We start from the raw sequence: 18,982 nt of genomic DNA on the forward strand, positions 1-18,982 counted from the left end.
ATAAATAAGAACGGAGGGAGTAATACATTTTTAGTTTTTCATAATTAAAAAACTTATCTTTCGGCTACATATGAAAATGTTTAAAGCAATTTAATATGAAAAAAGACAAAGTTGGTGATATATGTTTGTTAATCACTACTTCCAATATATTTGATTTTAGCATGAAATTAATGCACTGAAAGTGTGTAATTGCACACAAGTGAAACAAGGCATGAACCATTATGATATTGACACACAAGTGAAAATTGCTATAGCTTGTACAATGTTACATAATTATTTGCGAGAATACCAAAAAAGTGATGAAAAATTTATGGTCTATGAGCATGAAAATATAGTTGCAAATGATATTGACCAAGAAATGCCTCAAAGTAACAATATTGGTTGAAATGCAAGTTCAACGTGAGGAGATTGTCCGTACTATGTGGAATGATTATATTAAAGACTAGTACACTACAATTTATGTTCAATTTTTTTTATTGAATTAAATTTTGATCAATTAAAGTTAGATGAAACAGTTACTTAAGTGGAGAACAAATAGCTTTGTAATAATTTATTATACGATTTTTTAAATTTTTGATTATTTGGTGAGATTGAATAAACAACTTGGGCTATTTAATTAATAGTTTTACAACTTATGAGATTCTTATGTTTATGAGAAAATATACAACACAAGAATTTCATATCGCATGTCCAAACAAAACTTTAACTTTATCTCATGATTTTATATTATGATATCATATCGCATGGCCAAACGGGCCCAGTAATTAGCTCCTAAACTAATGAGTTTTATGTAAGTTTTCGAAAAAAAATTCCAAAAGCTATTAGTAAAACACAATTTTATTGGGCCTAAAGATTAGCCCAATCATTACAACCCCAAACATCCAAAGCCCAAATACCTCCTCAAAATATCCCAAAAGCCCAACAATACCTCTCAAACCACAACAGCAAATCTCTAGAGCGATCGGAAAGAGGAGAAAATTCGCCGAGAAAAATCCCAAAATCGAACAGCGAAAGTCAATTTGGCAATGGAGGTTCCCGGTTCATCGAAGAAGATGATCGCAACACAAGAAGAAATGGTGGAAAACAAAGTGCCATTAGCATATAGGGATCAGTGCGCACACCTTTTGATCCCTTTGAACAAGTGTCGGCAATCGGAATTTTATCTTCCATGGAAGTGCGAGGATGAACGCCATACATATGAAAAGTGTGCGTATGAGCTTGTTATGGAACGGATGCTTCAGATGCAGAAAATCCGTGAAGAGGAAGCACGAATGAAGCAAAAGGGACATCAATCCATTCCTCTCATTCCTAAGACTGCTAATGTCTAGTTTTTTCCATCATCTAGGTCAGTTACCGCTACTTGATTTCTTTATTGTTATAGTGATTGTTTGAATTGATCTCCTTATTCATAGCTTCAATTTTACTCCAAATTGCTTTGAGTTTTATTTTTAATGATGGTGTTTGACTGAATGTATAGTTTAAGATATTAACTTGATGAAGGAATTAAATAGTAGTTTGTCGAGTTTGTTTAAATATTGCAAAACTTGTGTTATTTGTGTAATTGTATCAAACATTTTTATAACTTAGACAGTGTTATACAAATTGGAACGGAGATCTTAGCTTTTATTTTTTTGTTTGGCATTTTACTGACTTAGATTTCTTGGAAGGATACATGTAGGATTTAGAGAACCAAAAGATCTAAAGAATTTCACTTGTTTTTACTAAAAGACGAATAATGTTGTATTGAAATGAATAAAGTAAAAGTTATTGTTAAGTAGATAGAGAATTCAAGTTTCCACTCTGGTAGTGTTTTTAGTATTGGAATGCAACCATCACTAAAGTTGCAATGGACACTAGGAAACAAGGGGTCATATCTAGACAAAAGTATGAGTTTTGGTGGAATGATATCTTGTACTTTTTTGTTTGTTGGTGGAAGGTAGCATGTACCCAGCAGTTTAATTGACAAGCAGTAAAGTAGCCTAGACATCACCATTATAGAAGAAACGTGAAAATATTGGATTAGTAGTTAACAAGTTAGTTTGAAAGTTCTATATATCGGAATCCCCTCTAAAAAAGTAGTATATAGTAATTATTTTTTTGAAGAATCGTGTAAACATTTTGGTAGTCCCAAAATATGGAGTGTGTTATATAACTTGGGAAGGAGAAGTTGCTTTTGTTTTTTATTTTTTTGCCTTTCTCTACTTCAAGAGATATCTTGGAGATTCGTATATCCTTTTAAGCAGAAATGTGAGTTCAATAAACTTCAATATATAGAGAATTCCTGATTTTGTAATAAAAGACGGATTATTTAGTATTGAAATGAACCAAGTTTGAATAGAGTAGAGTTGATACTAAGGATTACTTTTCGGGCTCCAATATGTATTAGGACAGATTTATTTGTATTGGAATGAAACAGGCTGTTGAATTGAGTGTAATGGACACAGATTATTCATATAGCCCACCTACACTGCTTTGGGATTGTGAGCATACTAAGAGTGATAAGATTCGAAATGATGATATCTGAGAAAAAGTGGGAGTAGCCTTGATTGAGGACAAGATGCGGTAAGCTAGGATGAGATGGTTCAGGTATGTGAAGAGAAAATGCACGGATGTCCTTGTGCAGAGGTGTGAAAGGTTGGCTATGGATGGTTTTGGGAGAGGTAGAGGTTGGCTGAGGAACTATTGGGGAGAGGTGATTTGACAATACATGACACAACTTCTGACCTAGGAGTTGTCCTTAGATAAGAGGTTATGAAAGACACAATCACATAGATAAGGGTAGAAAGTTAGTTAGGTAATTACCCTTCGGGGTGGTCCAGTGATTTGGGCTTGGGACTTCCATGTTGGAGGTCTCAAGTTCGAAACCCCTTGCCAGTGAAAGCAAGGGGTTTGCCTTTTGGGTCGAGCTCATCGCACCGGACTTGCCTAGTGCGGGTTACCTCTCCTATGTGGTTTGCGAGCTATTGCATACGAGCAGGGGTTCTACCCTATGCACACCCAAAGGGTAGCGGCTGCGGGTTTCCCTTGTCATCAAAAAAAAAAAAAGTTAGTTAGGTAGTTGAGTGTTGTCTCGTTTATCCTTCCATACTAGTGGTCGTAGTCACAATCACATAAATAGATTTTAGGGGCATTGGGCACAACAAAACTCAGTATCCAGCATATTATTGGTCTTGCATTGAATAAAAGTTAAGGAGATCATAATGGAGTGTTTCTTTGGAAAATTATGTGGTGCATGATTGAGATTATGGTGGCACATCTTTAGATTCCTCACATATCCATGCTTTTTACCATCAACTTTTCTTTTAGGAATTTAAGGATTTTCTCTGATAGTTGTTGGAGTTCAGTATGTTCTAGAACATGTCCACGATGTGTCTATTGGAAACTGACATTGTATCTGATTGAGATCATAGTAATAAATCTTGAGATTCTTCACCATTGTCACATATATTTTGTCATCAACTTTTCCTTTAGGAAATTGAATGTTTCTTTTACAGTTGATGATCTATAGTTTCAAGGATGTTAGTTCTTTCTTTTATCATAGTGAGGATCTCCAGGTTTACTTGCGGTAGCGATGATTCATTGCCATTGACCCTTTTCAGCAAGTGCAGACCTGAGACTGAATTTCAGAATCTGTCTGATATTTGATCTCACTTTTGTAACTTAGCAAAGAACTTAGTCATAATTCTAAGTTTTAATAGCTATTAGGTTTGACTGATTAGTGAGTAATAGTGTTTTTCTCCTAATCGTGCTTCATCTAATTGAGATATGAGGTGTCTTTATGATCTGATGATTAAAACATTTCCTGGGTTTTATGGGTGTTTCAGCTTTATAGATGGGCAATGAGATGATTGTTTTGTAAAAAAAAGAATCCTCTTTATTGTGGAACTTATTTGGTACAACTTTGTTTGGTTGTTTGGCTCATTCTCTTCTGGAAGGTACAGCAAAGGTAGAGTGGAAACACAACTCTTTTTTTTTTTTGGGGGGGGGGGGGGGGGGGATGAAGAGCGCAGAACTGTAGAGTACCTTTAATCAGCAGTCAAGGTCCTAATTTGAAATTCTTGAAATTTTCATTATCTAGCTTGTGCAGTTCAAATGCAGATTTATTATTAAACATTGGATCAACCAAGATTCTTTATGATGTAGACACGTAGTAACAATATCCTTTTAACTTAAAGACATTTGTAACATGCTGAAACAGCTTCCTATCTTTTAAGCACATGGAGTGCAAATGGCATCATAGCTTCTTATATTTGTGCAGCATCTGATGCAAGTGACTTTGACTAGAGAATATCTAAGTCTTGTTTCATTACCATGTAGTAACTTATGTCACAATTGATATAGGCAGTTGTGTGTCCAGCAACAACTTTATTGTTGCAAGCCTTTTGAGCAGACTGGAGACTTTTTTTTTAGACTCTTTTAACTATAATTATCATAAAATGTAAAATTTTTGTCTAGCCCTTACATAACAGGAAATAATTCATTTTTATCTCCTTGAAGAGGTCACTGCAAATGATTCTCTATTGTTCCACGAGGTGGAATGGAGGTATTTCCAAAAAACAATGAAAAAGTCATACAACTCTTTCAAGGTGATGCTGTTAGATGTATAGAAAAGTAAGTTTATAAAATTCTAATTCTTTCTATGTTCAAGCTTGTGGGATTGCACTGGGTACATTGTTGTGTTCTGCCAAGCTTGCAGCAACCTTATCATTCCCAGGTATTCCAAAGGACGCTGGTAGGAATTCCTAGAATTTCTTTCCCTTCTATCCTTCTCTTTTTGTCTTTGTCGTGCTCATCTCTAATTTGCTTCCGCCATACAACTTTCTGATCTAGAATTACTGTATTAGTATTACTTTTAACACATAGCCCACATGTATGGAGCCCAGGGATTCTTTTTATGGGTCTGGTAAGCTCCACCTGCAAATTCCCCTACTCAGGAGACGAAAGTTTCCCTTTCACTTTTTTTGTTTGAACAGTTAAATAATGCATGTGAAAATAAGAATCTTAGCACTAAGATGGTTCCAGGGTAATTATATTAAAACATAAAGAAGGGGTTCCAGCTGTACATGCTCCTATTCCTGTAAAGAGTATGAAATCTAGCATATGCTATTTTCATCTTCAACATCCTGTAAGCTACACCAAAAAGCCAAAAGCCATATGCATCTATAGCTTAATCTTCTGTAAGTATTTAATTTCCTTAGTAAAGCATCTGACATTCTTTCCTTTCCATAATACCCAATAGACACAGTCTGAGACTGTATTCCAGACCTTCCTTACTGATTTCCTCATTCACCTAACAGCCAACCTACTCAATAGCTCCTTCCCTGTGTATGACTTAACAGAAGGAATTCTGAATTTGTTAAGAAATAAAGACCAGGTTTGACTTGCCACTGTTTACTGCAAATAGGTTGCTGCCAATCCCCCACTTAACCATTGAATGCTAAGCACTTGTTGCATATTGCCAATCCTCTAGTCTGAAGGTTGCACGAGTACGGCTTACATCGTGTGTAACTAACAGCGTAAAACAACTAACATTAGGGGCCATTAGATTTCCACAACTGTTTCTATGGCCCTTTCCCCCTTTACTCTAGTGCTCTCAAAACTCACAATCTTTGGTTTTTTACTTAGCAGTTAGTCGGAAAGGAACAAGATTTTAGTTAGAGCAAAATTATGACTTCTTCCTTCTTCCTTCTTTCTTCTTCTCTTCTCTTTCTTGTTTCCTTCTTTTATGTCTTTCCTCTTTGGATAGATGAAAGAGAAGATTCTATCCATAATAAGAACCAAGGTGTTACCAACTCTTCTAAACAAATCAAATCAAAATATAAACCTAGTAATTCTGGGAGTCTGTAAAATTACAAAAAACTCAGGTAATCTTGAATAGCCTCGGAAGACCATAAGAACTGGTGCACGGTCATTCAACTTCCTTCTAACATTCTCTTACACTCGGAATGTTTACTCTTGGAAGTTGGTCAACCTCCTGAACTACTTTCTCTTTTTCGATTTAGCACTTAGATGCTCCTTTTTTTGATATTTTGGTGGTGCGTGAACTGGTCCTAATCCATCTAGTACCCCCTTTGTTAGACTTATTTAAGTGTATCTCGTATAAATTTGCAGTTATAATTTTCTTCTCTTACAGCCACTTGTTATCTTATTTCATACTTACTATGAAGTTGGTTTATCTTTAATGGTGGTTGACAAACCACTCCGCTTTGTGTTTTACCAAATCATGTTTTCCTTCATCTGAATTCAACTATGGTGATTGTTTTCACAGGAAGATGAAAAAATTGCCAAGGTCTCCAGAAACCAAGAAAATTGTCAAATACTAGTTGGTGGATTTGTATTTGAAGTTGATTTCTGTTGAGTGATAAAGATGGTGAACTATTTGTAACCTCTACCTGAATGCAAATAATGTTTTCTCATCAACAATTTTTATGCTATTCTAAAACCAGTTTGATATTTTTGCTTAAATGTTTTGTTCCATTTTTTTCATAATTCATGCAAGATATTACTGTTCAACAACAAAAATAGTCCTCTTTAAGTAACTCAATTTTCAACTAGGTGCACCATTTAGTCTACTTGTAGTACGAAAAAGAGAGATCATGGGTTCACATGTCCCAAATTTTGCCTCTAAATGCGCTCCTGGATGCAAGTGTTCATAATATCATTTGGTAAAACCTAACCTGCACTAGGTGATTACACCAAATTCATATGGTAGTTCATGAATAAAGTTGAGTGAGAAAAGATATACTACTGGATTGACGATATCACAATCGTGGAACTACAACCAATGAAGGGAGAGTTCAATTGAATTCTCTTTGTTGAAAAATCCTATTGTTTGTTCATTTGTTACACTCTTGTTTCTTGTCTTGGCTTACTTTGTAAAATCTTTCGTGTTATGTGTTCACTTTTTTTTTTGGACAAATTACTTAACTACACTCCCTTACTTACCTTAATATCCATTTATCCCTACTTATTTCAAAAATTACAAAAATCCCTTATTTACCTATGTATCCTGTGCACAACGCTATGTATCCCGCTATGTGGAATGTATCAAACGCTATGTATCCCGTGCATAACGATAGGTATCCCGCATGTATGCCGTGCACAACGCTATGTATCCCGCTATGTGGAATGTATCAAACCTAATGTATCCCGTGCACAACGTTATATATCCCGCTATGTGGAATGTATCAAACCTAATGTATCCCGTGCACAACGTTATGTATCCCGCAAACATCATTTTTATAGGAATCTTGGTACCGCAAACATCATTTTTATAGGATTTTTGGTAAATAGCAAACTAGAAGGGATATGATGTTATTTAGTACTTATAATATGTGGTTCCTATAATTTATATTTTTTTTGTCTGGATGTAAGTTGGTGGGTTGGGCTTGCTTAACCCGATACACAAAATTGAGACTTTGTTGCATGTAAATCTTTCTGTTGAGCAAGTCTCGATTATTTAAAAGAGCAACTTTCACATATAGCAAACATAAAAATCATATTTGTATGTTATATCTATAGTTTGTATAATTGCTCTTCATAGCAAATTTTATGTTTGCTATGGAGCTTGTGATTTGTATAATTCACTATACATATACGAATGACTATTAATATGTATATTTCGCTATACATATACGTATCAATTGTAGAATATGTGTTTGTATAAAGCGAGAAAGAGAGAAACACAAAAGAAAATTGGGTAGGGGAAGATCTGTATTTGTATAATTTTAAGTGTATAAGACGAAAATATATGTATTTGTATATACAATTTTCTCTCACTTTACAAACAGAAACACAATTTATACATTTGTGTTTGTATAAAGTGAGAGAGGCGAGCGAGATTCGCTAGGAGAGAGGCGACTGACAAACAATTTGCTACGGATTAGAATTAAATGAAATTGTATTTATAGCATTTAATTTAAATTAATAATTTGCTATTTTATACAATTTTCCCTATTTAAAAGGGCTTCCTATTTAGAAACTTGAACCCTTTTCATATTTGTTCCAACTATAGAAACAAATCAAAGTATGACTCGATATTTAAATGTGTTTGCTTTCGGTTATATTATATAGGAAATATGTTATATTTGAACTAAATTTTAAAGTATACTCGGAGGCAGAATCAAGCTTTTAACTTTATGAGTTTTGAATTTTAAAAAATAACGTTTTAATTTTAGTATTGTACATATTTAATGAATTTTCTTACTACAAATATAATGTTTGAGTAAAACCTATTGGGTTCGATTGAATCCATATTCGGACATCTAGCTCCTACCTTTGATTAAAACATCCTCAAATATAAAGTAGCAATACATGCTAAACATATAAAAAAAAAAAAAAAACACATGAATAATTAAATGACATAATGTTTAATGCTTTTAAAATTATGTGAATTTCACAAGCAAAGAGATAATAAAAAGATAGTACATTTCAACTGATTACAAGTAAAATGTGTTTAGTTAAATATCACAAAAATTAAATTTAAAATTTACATATACTTGAGTGACCGAAAATGTTATTATTTCCATGGGCTGAGCCCGAGGCAAAAAGGATTACTTTCGTTTGTGTTCATTCATGTTCAATAAACTTCAGGTGAAAGTTTTATTTACAATTTTATATGTATTTTTGTCATATGATCTAGAAATATTCGTCATAAGGTAGCTGGAATTTTTCATTATTCAATAATGTGTGAAAGCGTTAAATTAGAGTTTTTTCCATTCTCTCACTTTTTATTCACACTTTAAATTTTAAAGGCTAAAAAGTTGAATGGAAAAATATAAAAATAGAAAGAAAATGCTTGTATTCTTCCTATAGTTGGTCTGATTAGTATGATAAAGGAAAAATAAATTTCAAAATAAAATACTCCCTCCGTCCCATTTTATGTGGCACCATTTCCTTTTTGGTCAGTCCCAAAAAGAATGTCACATTTCCTTATATGGTAAGTATTTAAAGGTATAATTCCTTTTTTACCCTTGTTGGTCCCACTTAATCTTAAAATAATACTCCAATAAATTTATGAGGAGAGAGAAAAGTGAGTCTACTTTTTAAAGGGCAATTTGGTAAACATTTCAAAGTCTTCATTTATTTTTTAAATTCCGTGCCCAATCAAATATTGTCACATACAATGGGACGGAGGGAGTATAACTTTATTTTATTTCATGCTTTATTAATGTTTTGTTTCTACATGAATAAACTTTCGTCATTATTTGCATCACGATTAGTTAGGAATAATCAACAACTTTCGAAAAAAAATAATTAGAAGAATAAGACTTGGGCATACAATAGATCATTGGTATTTTTTTAAAATTTAAAAATATTAATTCATTCATATTTATCTAGTGTAAAATTTCAACTTTGAAAAAGTCCAATTGGCCAATTTTGAGGGTTATGAATTCGAATTGTGAACCTCTTTAAGTTTGAAAACTTTTCTTTAATAAATTTTGCACAATGTAAAACCTAATTAGTTGGAATACTCAAATAAATATTGAATGCCAAATAAAAAATGGATTTTTTTTAATTAAAGAAAGTGTTTTTAAAAGTTATAGTAGGATAGATAATTCCTTTTTAACAATTTCGCACAACCTAAAACTTAACTAGTTGGAATCTTTAATTTCAAAATAAATATCAAACACGAAATGTTTTTGATTTCTAAAAATGAAAAAGAATTTTAAGGAAAAGAGTGTACGTAATGCTTACCTTTAGATTAGATGTGAAGGCAATGGAATAATTTATCAAGTCAAACTATGCATATTTCAATTTTCAAATCACATGGATGTGACTAAAAAAGTTCTTTCCATTAAATATAGTTTTTTTAATTTTGTGTTACTAAAAATTTCAATCCCATCTTACCTAATTTTGTAACCTGGAGGACAAAAAGTCTAGGGACATGGACCCCATTATATTCAATCATTGTTGATTGAAGGCTCGTTTAGTTGGAAATACGTTATTTTGAGATAAATTATTTTATTATTTATATTGTGTGATTTATTTTATCACTATGAAATAAATTATGAGATAAATAATTTAATGACTATCTACTATCTTTAACTTAACACATGATAATATAACCATGTATTTTACTCTAGGATTATTATACATTCTCATACTAAACGATTCCATAGGATATGTTTGGTATGAAAAAACAATATTTCTTCATGTTTGATTTTTGGAAAATAAGTGAGTCTTTTTTATTTTTTATATTTGATGAATAAGTATTAGAAAATATTTTATATATAATTTAGATAAATATTGTTACTAAGGTTGAGGTAGGAATAAGAGTGTGGGGAGGTAGTCCTTTAGGTAAATAACTCAGCATTCAATTATATTTAGTTTAACAGAGAGACCATAAATTCACATGTCCTGATTTTAACCTCTAAATTCACGCTCACAAGTAGGGTTCTGGAGTGAAGAAGATACAATCAATGTGGAATTTATTTTTCTATTTTTACTAAGTTATTTTTTATTTAATAAAAAAATAATTTCTTCGAGAAATATTAATTAAAAAAATGACTAACAAAATATTTAAAAAATTAAAAAATATTTTCCTCCATTAACCCTTAATCATGACATTTTTCTACTTTTTGGTACTTACAATATAGTTGAGTATTCTAGTCTTAAATCGACTAATCTCATTCAACTAGCTTAATTAGATTTTACACTTCAAACATCCAAGGCCCCAACTTATTTTAATGCTGACTATGGGTTAAATAGATTTTATCAATTAAAACTGGAGAGTTAAGATTTTGTGTGTCTTTTATATTTGGGATAATATATAAACGTTTATTTAATTTAACGTCAGTTGATATTTATGTTTTTTTTGGATGTGCTTAACCAGACATTTTCACTTGTGTAAATTTGAACAAAGATACACATATATTCTACGTGACATTCTACATAAGTAGTTTGGTACAAGCTAAGTTATTTGGGTATTAAACTATATGTAAGTAATACCGTGTTGGATAGCAATTATCTTTTACTATGTATAAATTCAACACACTTAATATGATATTTAGTTTTTGGAACTTAGAAACTCGTATATATATATGACAATTTTTATATGGTCCAAAATGAATTAATTGTTCTTTTTTTTTTCTCTTCAAAATTATCCTTCTCTTTAATGATGAGCTTCAGCTATCTCCAATTTTAAGAAAAAAGTTAGGAAAGAAACACAAAGGATAATAATATTGATAAATTATCTTTTGATTAAAGTTATTAAATAATTTTCTTAATAGATTTATCATACTCAATAACAAATTTTTAATTGTCATACCACTACAATAAGTAAAGAATTTTATAGTAATAATATTATATTCATCATTATATTATATCTAACAATAATTATAGCTTTTTTTTTTATAATTAATTCATGCATAACTTTAATCAGCTACAAATGACCCTTAGAAAAGTATTCCTACATGCAACTGAGTGTAACAATTCAAAAACTACATAATTTTAACCAGCTACGAAACGTCCCTTAAAAATGTACTCCTACATTCAACTAAGTGTAACATTTCAAAAATTATATAACTTTAACCAGCTACGAAGCAACCCTTAAAAATGTACTCCTACATTCAACTAAGTGTAACATTTCAAAAACTAATAACTTTAACCAGCTACGAAGCAACCCTTAAAAATATACTCCTACATTCAACTAAGTGTAACATTTCAAAAACTATATAACTTTAACCAGCTATGAAGCGACCCTTAAAAATGTACTCCTACATTCAACTAAGTGTAATATTTCAAAAACTATATAACTTTTACCAGCTACGAAGCGACCCTTAAAAATGTACTCCTACATTCAACTAAGTGTAATATTTCAAAAACTATATAACTTTAACCAGCTACGAAGAAGCGACCCTTAAAAGAAAGTACTCCTACATGCAAAGTGTAACAAGCCAAAAACTAGTCCACTAGAAGAATACATTTGTGAAAGTGGCAAAGTTAACTAGGTAGGTGTGGTGTGGAGGATATATCTTGTCACACTGTAGAAAGCATGCATTCAAGAATCAAGATGGATATTCATTTAGATCTTCTCTGATCAAATAGGTAGCCCTGTAATTCTATTCTCTTTAACTCATTTCATTCCTTTTGCTCTAATCTACATAGTACAATATACTATACCTTCATCATGGTCTTCCCTATAACCCTATATATATATACCCTACCTACTTACACTTCAAACCCTAGTTGACATATTTTCAATTTATTTTGAGCTATTGAAAACAATTTTTCTATCTTCAGAAAATAGCAATACATCAACAACGGTTGTGGTGGATTGATAAGTAATCCTCTGTCCTTAACCAGAAGTTTCAGGATTGAACTAATTCAAATCACGCTGGTACATAGTAGTCTTTCTCAGGGAGTGTTTTACCTCTCAATGTGGAATTTTTCGGTGTGAATTCAGATTTAGTTAAAATTGGATTTAGAGTGGAAAACCCAAAATAAAAAAGACAATGATACAATTTGTATATATACATCTTATCTTTTTTTAAACAACATCTATAAAAATACACAAAATATGTTATTGTATTTCTTCATGAATTTATCGAAATATGATTAAATTTGTTCTTGTATTATTGACACAATGCAAAGTTATGTTTCGATATTTTCCTAAAGTTTTTTTTTTAAAAGAGAGAAATAAACAGTCGCAATGTCTTAGTGATCAGTCGATTGAGCACCATGAAATCTCATGTTTCAAATTTTTAACAGATCAGAGAGAAACACTAATAATTTCTTCTAATAATCTATCTTAATTTTAGTGGACGAAATTTCTTGATACCTATTTACTCCAGATGTAGGCAAGTTAATTGAAATATCACAACTATCAATAAATGAATGTTAAATAAATAAAGTATAGTAGGATACACTATCATCATCCCTATGAATATTTGATCAAAAGATGAGAATATATATAACTTTGTTTCAAATTTGTCAATATTGACAATTGCCTAGAATATAGAGTGGTGACTCCTATATATGGGGCTATGGCTATGGCAGAAAAAAAAATTGATGATCTGTGGCTACTCTCACTGCAATCAATTGTCCTACCATACATAGAGTATCCAATGGTCAATAAAATAGGTGAATCTTAAATATTGGTGTTAAAAATTTAATATACACAAAAAAAAAAAAAAAAAAATTAGTTCGAGGGGTGATAATTGGACGAGTTGAGTTAAATTTGGACGAATCATAATGGGTTGAGACAACAATCGAGTCAAGACTCACTTCAATATTTGTTTGGTTCAAAATGAGTTGGGTTAAAATGGTTAAGTAATGAATTACATTACGGGTCAAGACTCAATCCAACTCAATTTTTACCAAACTTAATGATTTTACTTGTTCTTTTTAGGCTATTTTAGTACCTTATTTTTTTTTCTTTATTATTGTTATATACAACATATCAGATTATTTTTTTTGAAAAATAGTTTTTTTAAAATATTTTGACAAAAAAATTCATGAGTCAATTTGGATAACATATTAACCTATATTTTAATCGATTGAAATGAATTGAACTAATAAATAAGCTGGTCAATAACCCATTGGACTTGATTTTACTATCTATATACTCAAGTAATTTCTAGCCTACTTGACTAAGTTTCTAAGAAAACTAAATGGTCTTTTTAAAAAATAAAATAAAATGGAAGTGATTGTTTTAAAAAGTTGATGTATTTAAACAAATAAGTATTTTTATTAATAGAAAAAAAAAGTGGTTTCTTTAGAAAAATACTTTGTCTAAAATTTGATAGTGAAGCTAAACGATATTTATGCTAATTAAAGACATATATAATAAAGTATTGGGTGAAACATCTAAAGTGCATATAAGCTTCTCTGAATATTTTTTTTAATTATTGTTTTTTTTTAAAAAAAAGTACCCTCTTGATAAAATAACTCGTGCACATATTTATAATAACAAAATCAATAAATATATAATATTGGTGTCTTTCGAATGCACTATAGGTAAAATAAAGAATGAATGTACATAAATATTTCTATAATAACATATTTGTGACGAGATGAATATAATTAATTTTATTTTTAATTAGAAATCTTTGATCTTGAGCCTTCAAAATTAGGAAAAATATGAAATTGTTTCTTCTTCCAATGGACCTTGTTAATACAATTCAATATTAATTGATGTCTTAAAGCGATATTAAATATTCAACAAAAAATAAAAAAAAATAATAACATAATATTTACTTAATGTAATCTCATAAATTAAATTTAAGAAGAATAGACTGTAGGTTGATTTACTACTCCTATTTTAAAAATAGGTAGATTATTTCTAATAGATTCTTAATTTAGGAAATACAATTTAAAGCAATGCTAAAACTAATGAAAAAAAAACATGAAAATTAAATATATATAAAAGAGAAAAAGTGTTGTGTCATGTGACTGCTAATCCACTGCCAATATCAATTGTCCTTTGTACCTTATGAAGTATATTTTCCTCTCTGTTTCATCTTATATAGCAATTTTTTCCCCAAGTCTTGTCTCAAAAGAATGTTATTTTTTATAATTAAAAAAAAATTAATTCTAAAATTTTCTTTTAGAAAAATAGTGCTCCATTTATATATATATATATCATTATGTTAAATTAATCAGAAAAGTAGTAAAAACATTCATAAATTAAGCACGAATTATTAGTTTCGTTCATTAACTAATAAGAGTTTTAAAAACACTTTTTTACTTGACTAATTAAATTTAAATATATCTTTAATTTTGCAATATGAGTGAAATACACTCTTAAATTCTCGTCAAATTTAGGAGTGTTTGCAACATCTTCTTAGCTTTTCTTTAATAATCACATGCTCGTATGAGAGTTTAAGACTATTTATTATGTCATGTGGTAGATCGGAGTTGTGTCTAAGTTTATTAGAATTTGACTAACTGAATTTAAATATTACCCAAATTTTGCAACATGAATGAAATACACTTCTAAATTCTCGTGAAGTTTATGAGCGCTTTCATCATTTTTCTCGATTTTTAATTAAGAGTCTCATGCTCCTATGAGAGTTTGATATCACTTATTATGTCATGTGGCAGATGGGGGACGTATCTAAGTTTAGTAAGAATTGTCTTAAAGATTGTCAGTAGTTTATAGACAATACTAATAATTTATGTTAAATTTAGAGATGTTTTAATACTTTTCTCTAAATTAAACGGTGTTCACATAAACTGAGACGGAAGGAGAAAAGTAATCAGAAAAATCCTTGGGGTAAAAAAAAAATAGTCTTTCTGACTCTCTCTTCTTTATGACTTCTTCCAATTTTGCATCATTCCATTCTCTGCAAAAAGCCAGGAATATCCATCATTCCTTCTCTGCCCCCGCTACCCCCCACCCACCCCTCTGTATATTTTTTTTCTTTTGTTAATCCCTATAATTCACTTTCCAGTCACTTCAAAAAAATATTTACAGTATTTTAATATTTTGGCTTCTTCTTTGAAAAGTTTGGAAGAAGAATTTAATGCACAAATGGCTTTTTGTATTTGTTGTATTTTATACAAGGGGTATATAAAAGTACTGTATGATTACTGCCCCTTTTAGGGAAACACTACTTTTTATATAGCTTGAAATGACAATTTTAACCTTGATTAAGGATCTATTAACTTTTTTAGGAAAATAAATAGATTAATTTTGCACATGAAAGTTTATAAATTATCCACAATTGATCGATATATTTGAGGGAGGTATCGTGATGTATGTTAATCACAAATGATGATATATTTAAGGAGAGGTATCGTGATATATGCTATTCACAAATCACAAATGATATTATATTGATCAACGAGATGCATGGTGGAGGACTGAAGGTAATGATAAGATGAACAAGACTAAAATGAAGTACTTAGAGACTAGAGTAAAAGTTTAATGTTGTAACATATGAAGTGTATATACGAGAGTGAAGATCAATATACAAGTCACAAAAGACAAAGTTTCAAGTATCTAGAATCTATACTCCAAAAAGTAAAGAGATTACTGATTATGTCGCGCATCCTATTGGATCAAAGGGGTACTATGTGATAACAATGTATCACTCTGATTTGATGTTAAGTTCTACAGAGTGATGATTAAACCTACATTGTTGTATGACACATATTTTGGGAGAGTTAAAATTAAGTAGGCCAAAGAAGATTAAGTGGAGGTAATTAGATCTAACTTGACATATTTCATCTTAACGTGAATATGACTCTAGATAAAAAATTATAAATATCAAAAATTATAATAAAAGGATAGTATGTAGCTTAGTATTGTCATATTTTTATGCAGAAAAGGCAGGGGTTAGTCTCTTCTTCTCATCTTCTAGATCTCCTTGTTTAGCAGTATTAATTAGTCTTTGCGTATGTTGCTTTTTTCATTTTTTTTACTATTACGTGCTATTCATCTTGCTATTGCCGTTTTCCTTGCGATCATGCTTTAATTATACTTCTTTTGAGTAGAGAATTTGCTTATTATAACTCCACCCTGCAAAGATAAAAATAGTATTATTAGTAATATCACATCCTAAGTAAGAAAAACAACAACAAAAAGTGTAACGAATGATATAATAGAGTATTCTAAATATACACCATTGTTTTACTCTCAATCTAAAGCTTAACGAATAATAAATATTGGACAATTTCAAATAATATAGTGGCAAATTTGAAAACAAGATGATAGGATCAAGTATGTTATAGCAAATAATATGCAATATTAAAAAAAATAATGGAAATTTATATGATTATTATTAGGAAAAATTTCAACATTGGCATTTAAAGTGCAGGAAAATAAGGATGCTTTTTTTTTTAATGGGTAGTTTGATTTTTCAAATAATTGGCACCGGCTAACAAATCCGTCTTTTGACTAATTTACCATCTTGTCCTCACTCTCTATTCGTCTTTCTACCGTTGATTTCCAATAAGAGATATTTATTGAACGGTTAGGATTTCATTGATTAGTTTCTATTTGTCCTTTGATGACTTTTTCTTTGTTTGGACTCTTTCTATTATCTTTTGCCTTTGTTTTAGGTAAAGTTGACTTTTGTCTGTCTTGAGTCTTGACTTTGTGAAAAGAAAGAAAAAGGACCATTTTTTCTTGAGTCTAATATTTCATATGTTGTAATTTATGTGATATCGTTTGATTTAATATAAAAAATAAAAAATATGAAATTTACAATTTAAAACATTTCTTGACCACTTTTATGAATATAAATTATTTTATCTAGGGATAAAGAAAATTTAAGTTATGTTATTTCGAATCATAGAAATATGATTATTCTTTTTAGCAAAACATAAATTTGGACAGAAGGAATATTTTTCCTTATAATAGCCTCGAACTTTATTTATTATTTTTCTTGGAGGGGGGGGGGGGGGGGAAATTCTATTTCCGAGTCTGTTTTCGATTCTTTTGACCTTGAATCTAGGGAGTGGGGGTTCTATGTAGTGTTTGGTATTCGCTTTGAGATTAGATTAATTTGAATTCAGATCTGAAAAGTGGAGGTGGAATGAGCGGAGATGGGGTAGGGGGTTCTACGTAGACCGTAGTATTTGATATTCGCTTTGAAGTTAAAGTAATTTAAATTCACATCTAAAAAGGGGTGGAGCCATGGTGGGAGTGGAGGGGGAGGGGGGGGGGGTTCTACGTAGTGTTTTATATTCACTTTGAAGTTAGAGTAATTTAAATTCACATTTGAAAGGGGTGGAGTCATGGAGATGGAGGGAAAGGGAGGGGGGGTGGGGGTGGGGGGGTCAATAGACCTCGATTAAAGATAGATGAATACTTATAAAAATTACTTACAATTTTACCACAAAATTTGATGGTGTATAGTCTGAGGTTGTTTTCAAATTAATTTTAATTAAATTATTCTTCATTTTGTTAGTCTAATTATGATTATGAAATTGAGGTGGGAAATAGATAATAATAACTATGCATCGCTCAGCAGATAATCTAAATCGTATATATAAAATTTGTTATGTAATACCATTCTATTTAGACTAGAGTTTAAAATGTAATTTAATATAAATGTTAATTATTTGATTATCTTAATGTTATGAACTGCATTTATAATTGATAGTCGTTAATTTATTTATTTTAAAAGACAAATTATTGATCAAATACATTAATTTATACTGATATTTTTATTTATTTAATTGAATAAACCAAATGTGTATCCAATTGAGTAAAACGTGGTGTCTTGTACATCTGATCATGTCGGTCTACTTGTCTTATTATAATACGAAATAAAGAATCATTTTTCAAAAATAAATAAATATTATAAAATATTTAAAAACAATACGAAAAATATAATAAAATACAAAAATGAATTTAAAAAAAATACTTAAAAAACACATAAAATTATACATTTAAAAAGAAAGATATTAAAATTGAACAAATAAACACAATATGTTCTACGTGATAATTTTGTGTCTTATATGATTTCCGACATATATTGTTGCATAGAATTCGGCATAAAATATCAAAAATTAAATTACCGAATCCCACAACCTTTTTACCCTTATAGTTTTCGTATTTAAATTTGGTATAAGACATCAGTATCATTTGATATTTGAAACTAAATATCATATTATTACTTAATCAATATCATATATCAACATGTTCATTACTCATTAGTATAAGTTTACGGACTAAAATATCATGCTTCTTCATAGAGAGATAGAAATAATTGAAGCAATCAGCTACAACTTCAATATGATATTACTAAATACTATATCAAATCAAAATTTACTACTAGGTGATATTGATTTTAAATTATTAATTATTAATTATTGAATATCGAATGTGCAGTAATATTGGTGTCACTAAAAATGAAACGACGAGAGTAATATGTAGGGTGGGTATATGTGATGATGAGAAAGCGAAGAGAGTCAAAGTATCAGCGCATCAGTTGCTTCTACTATTTGTATATTTGTAATCATTTCTCTTTATCAGAGTGAAAACAAAATACATATATAGACAGAGTGAAATATTTTTGACAAGGAATTT

The 18,982-nt window shown here is 30.3% G+C and overlaps 1 protein-coding gene across 1 annotated transcript; it reads left to right on the forward strand.

Annotated features, from left to right (window-relative positions):
* The first annotated feature begins 961 nt into the window (after positions 1-961).
* LOC125818971 (NADH dehydrogenase [ubiquinone] 1 beta subcomplex subunit 7) lies at positions 962-1,334 on the forward strand. Its single transcript, XM_049498478.1, has one exon. The coding sequence runs from the start codon at positions 1,026-1,028 to the stop codon at positions 1,326-1,328; it is 303 nt and encodes a 100-aa protein (XP_049354435.1). The 5' UTR covers positions 962-1,025; the 3' UTR covers positions 1,329-1,334.
* Positions 1,335-18,982: the final 17,648 nt, after the last annotated feature.

The sequence above is a fragment of the Solanum verrucosum genome, unplaced genomic scaffold, assembly GCF_900185275.1.
Source record: "Solanum verrucosum unplaced genomic scaffold, falcon-dt-bn FXZP01000252.1, whole genome shotgun sequence".
Classification (NCBI taxonomy): domain Eukaryota; kingdom Viridiplantae; phylum Streptophyta; class Magnoliopsida; order Solanales; family Solanaceae; genus Solanum; species Solanum verrucosum.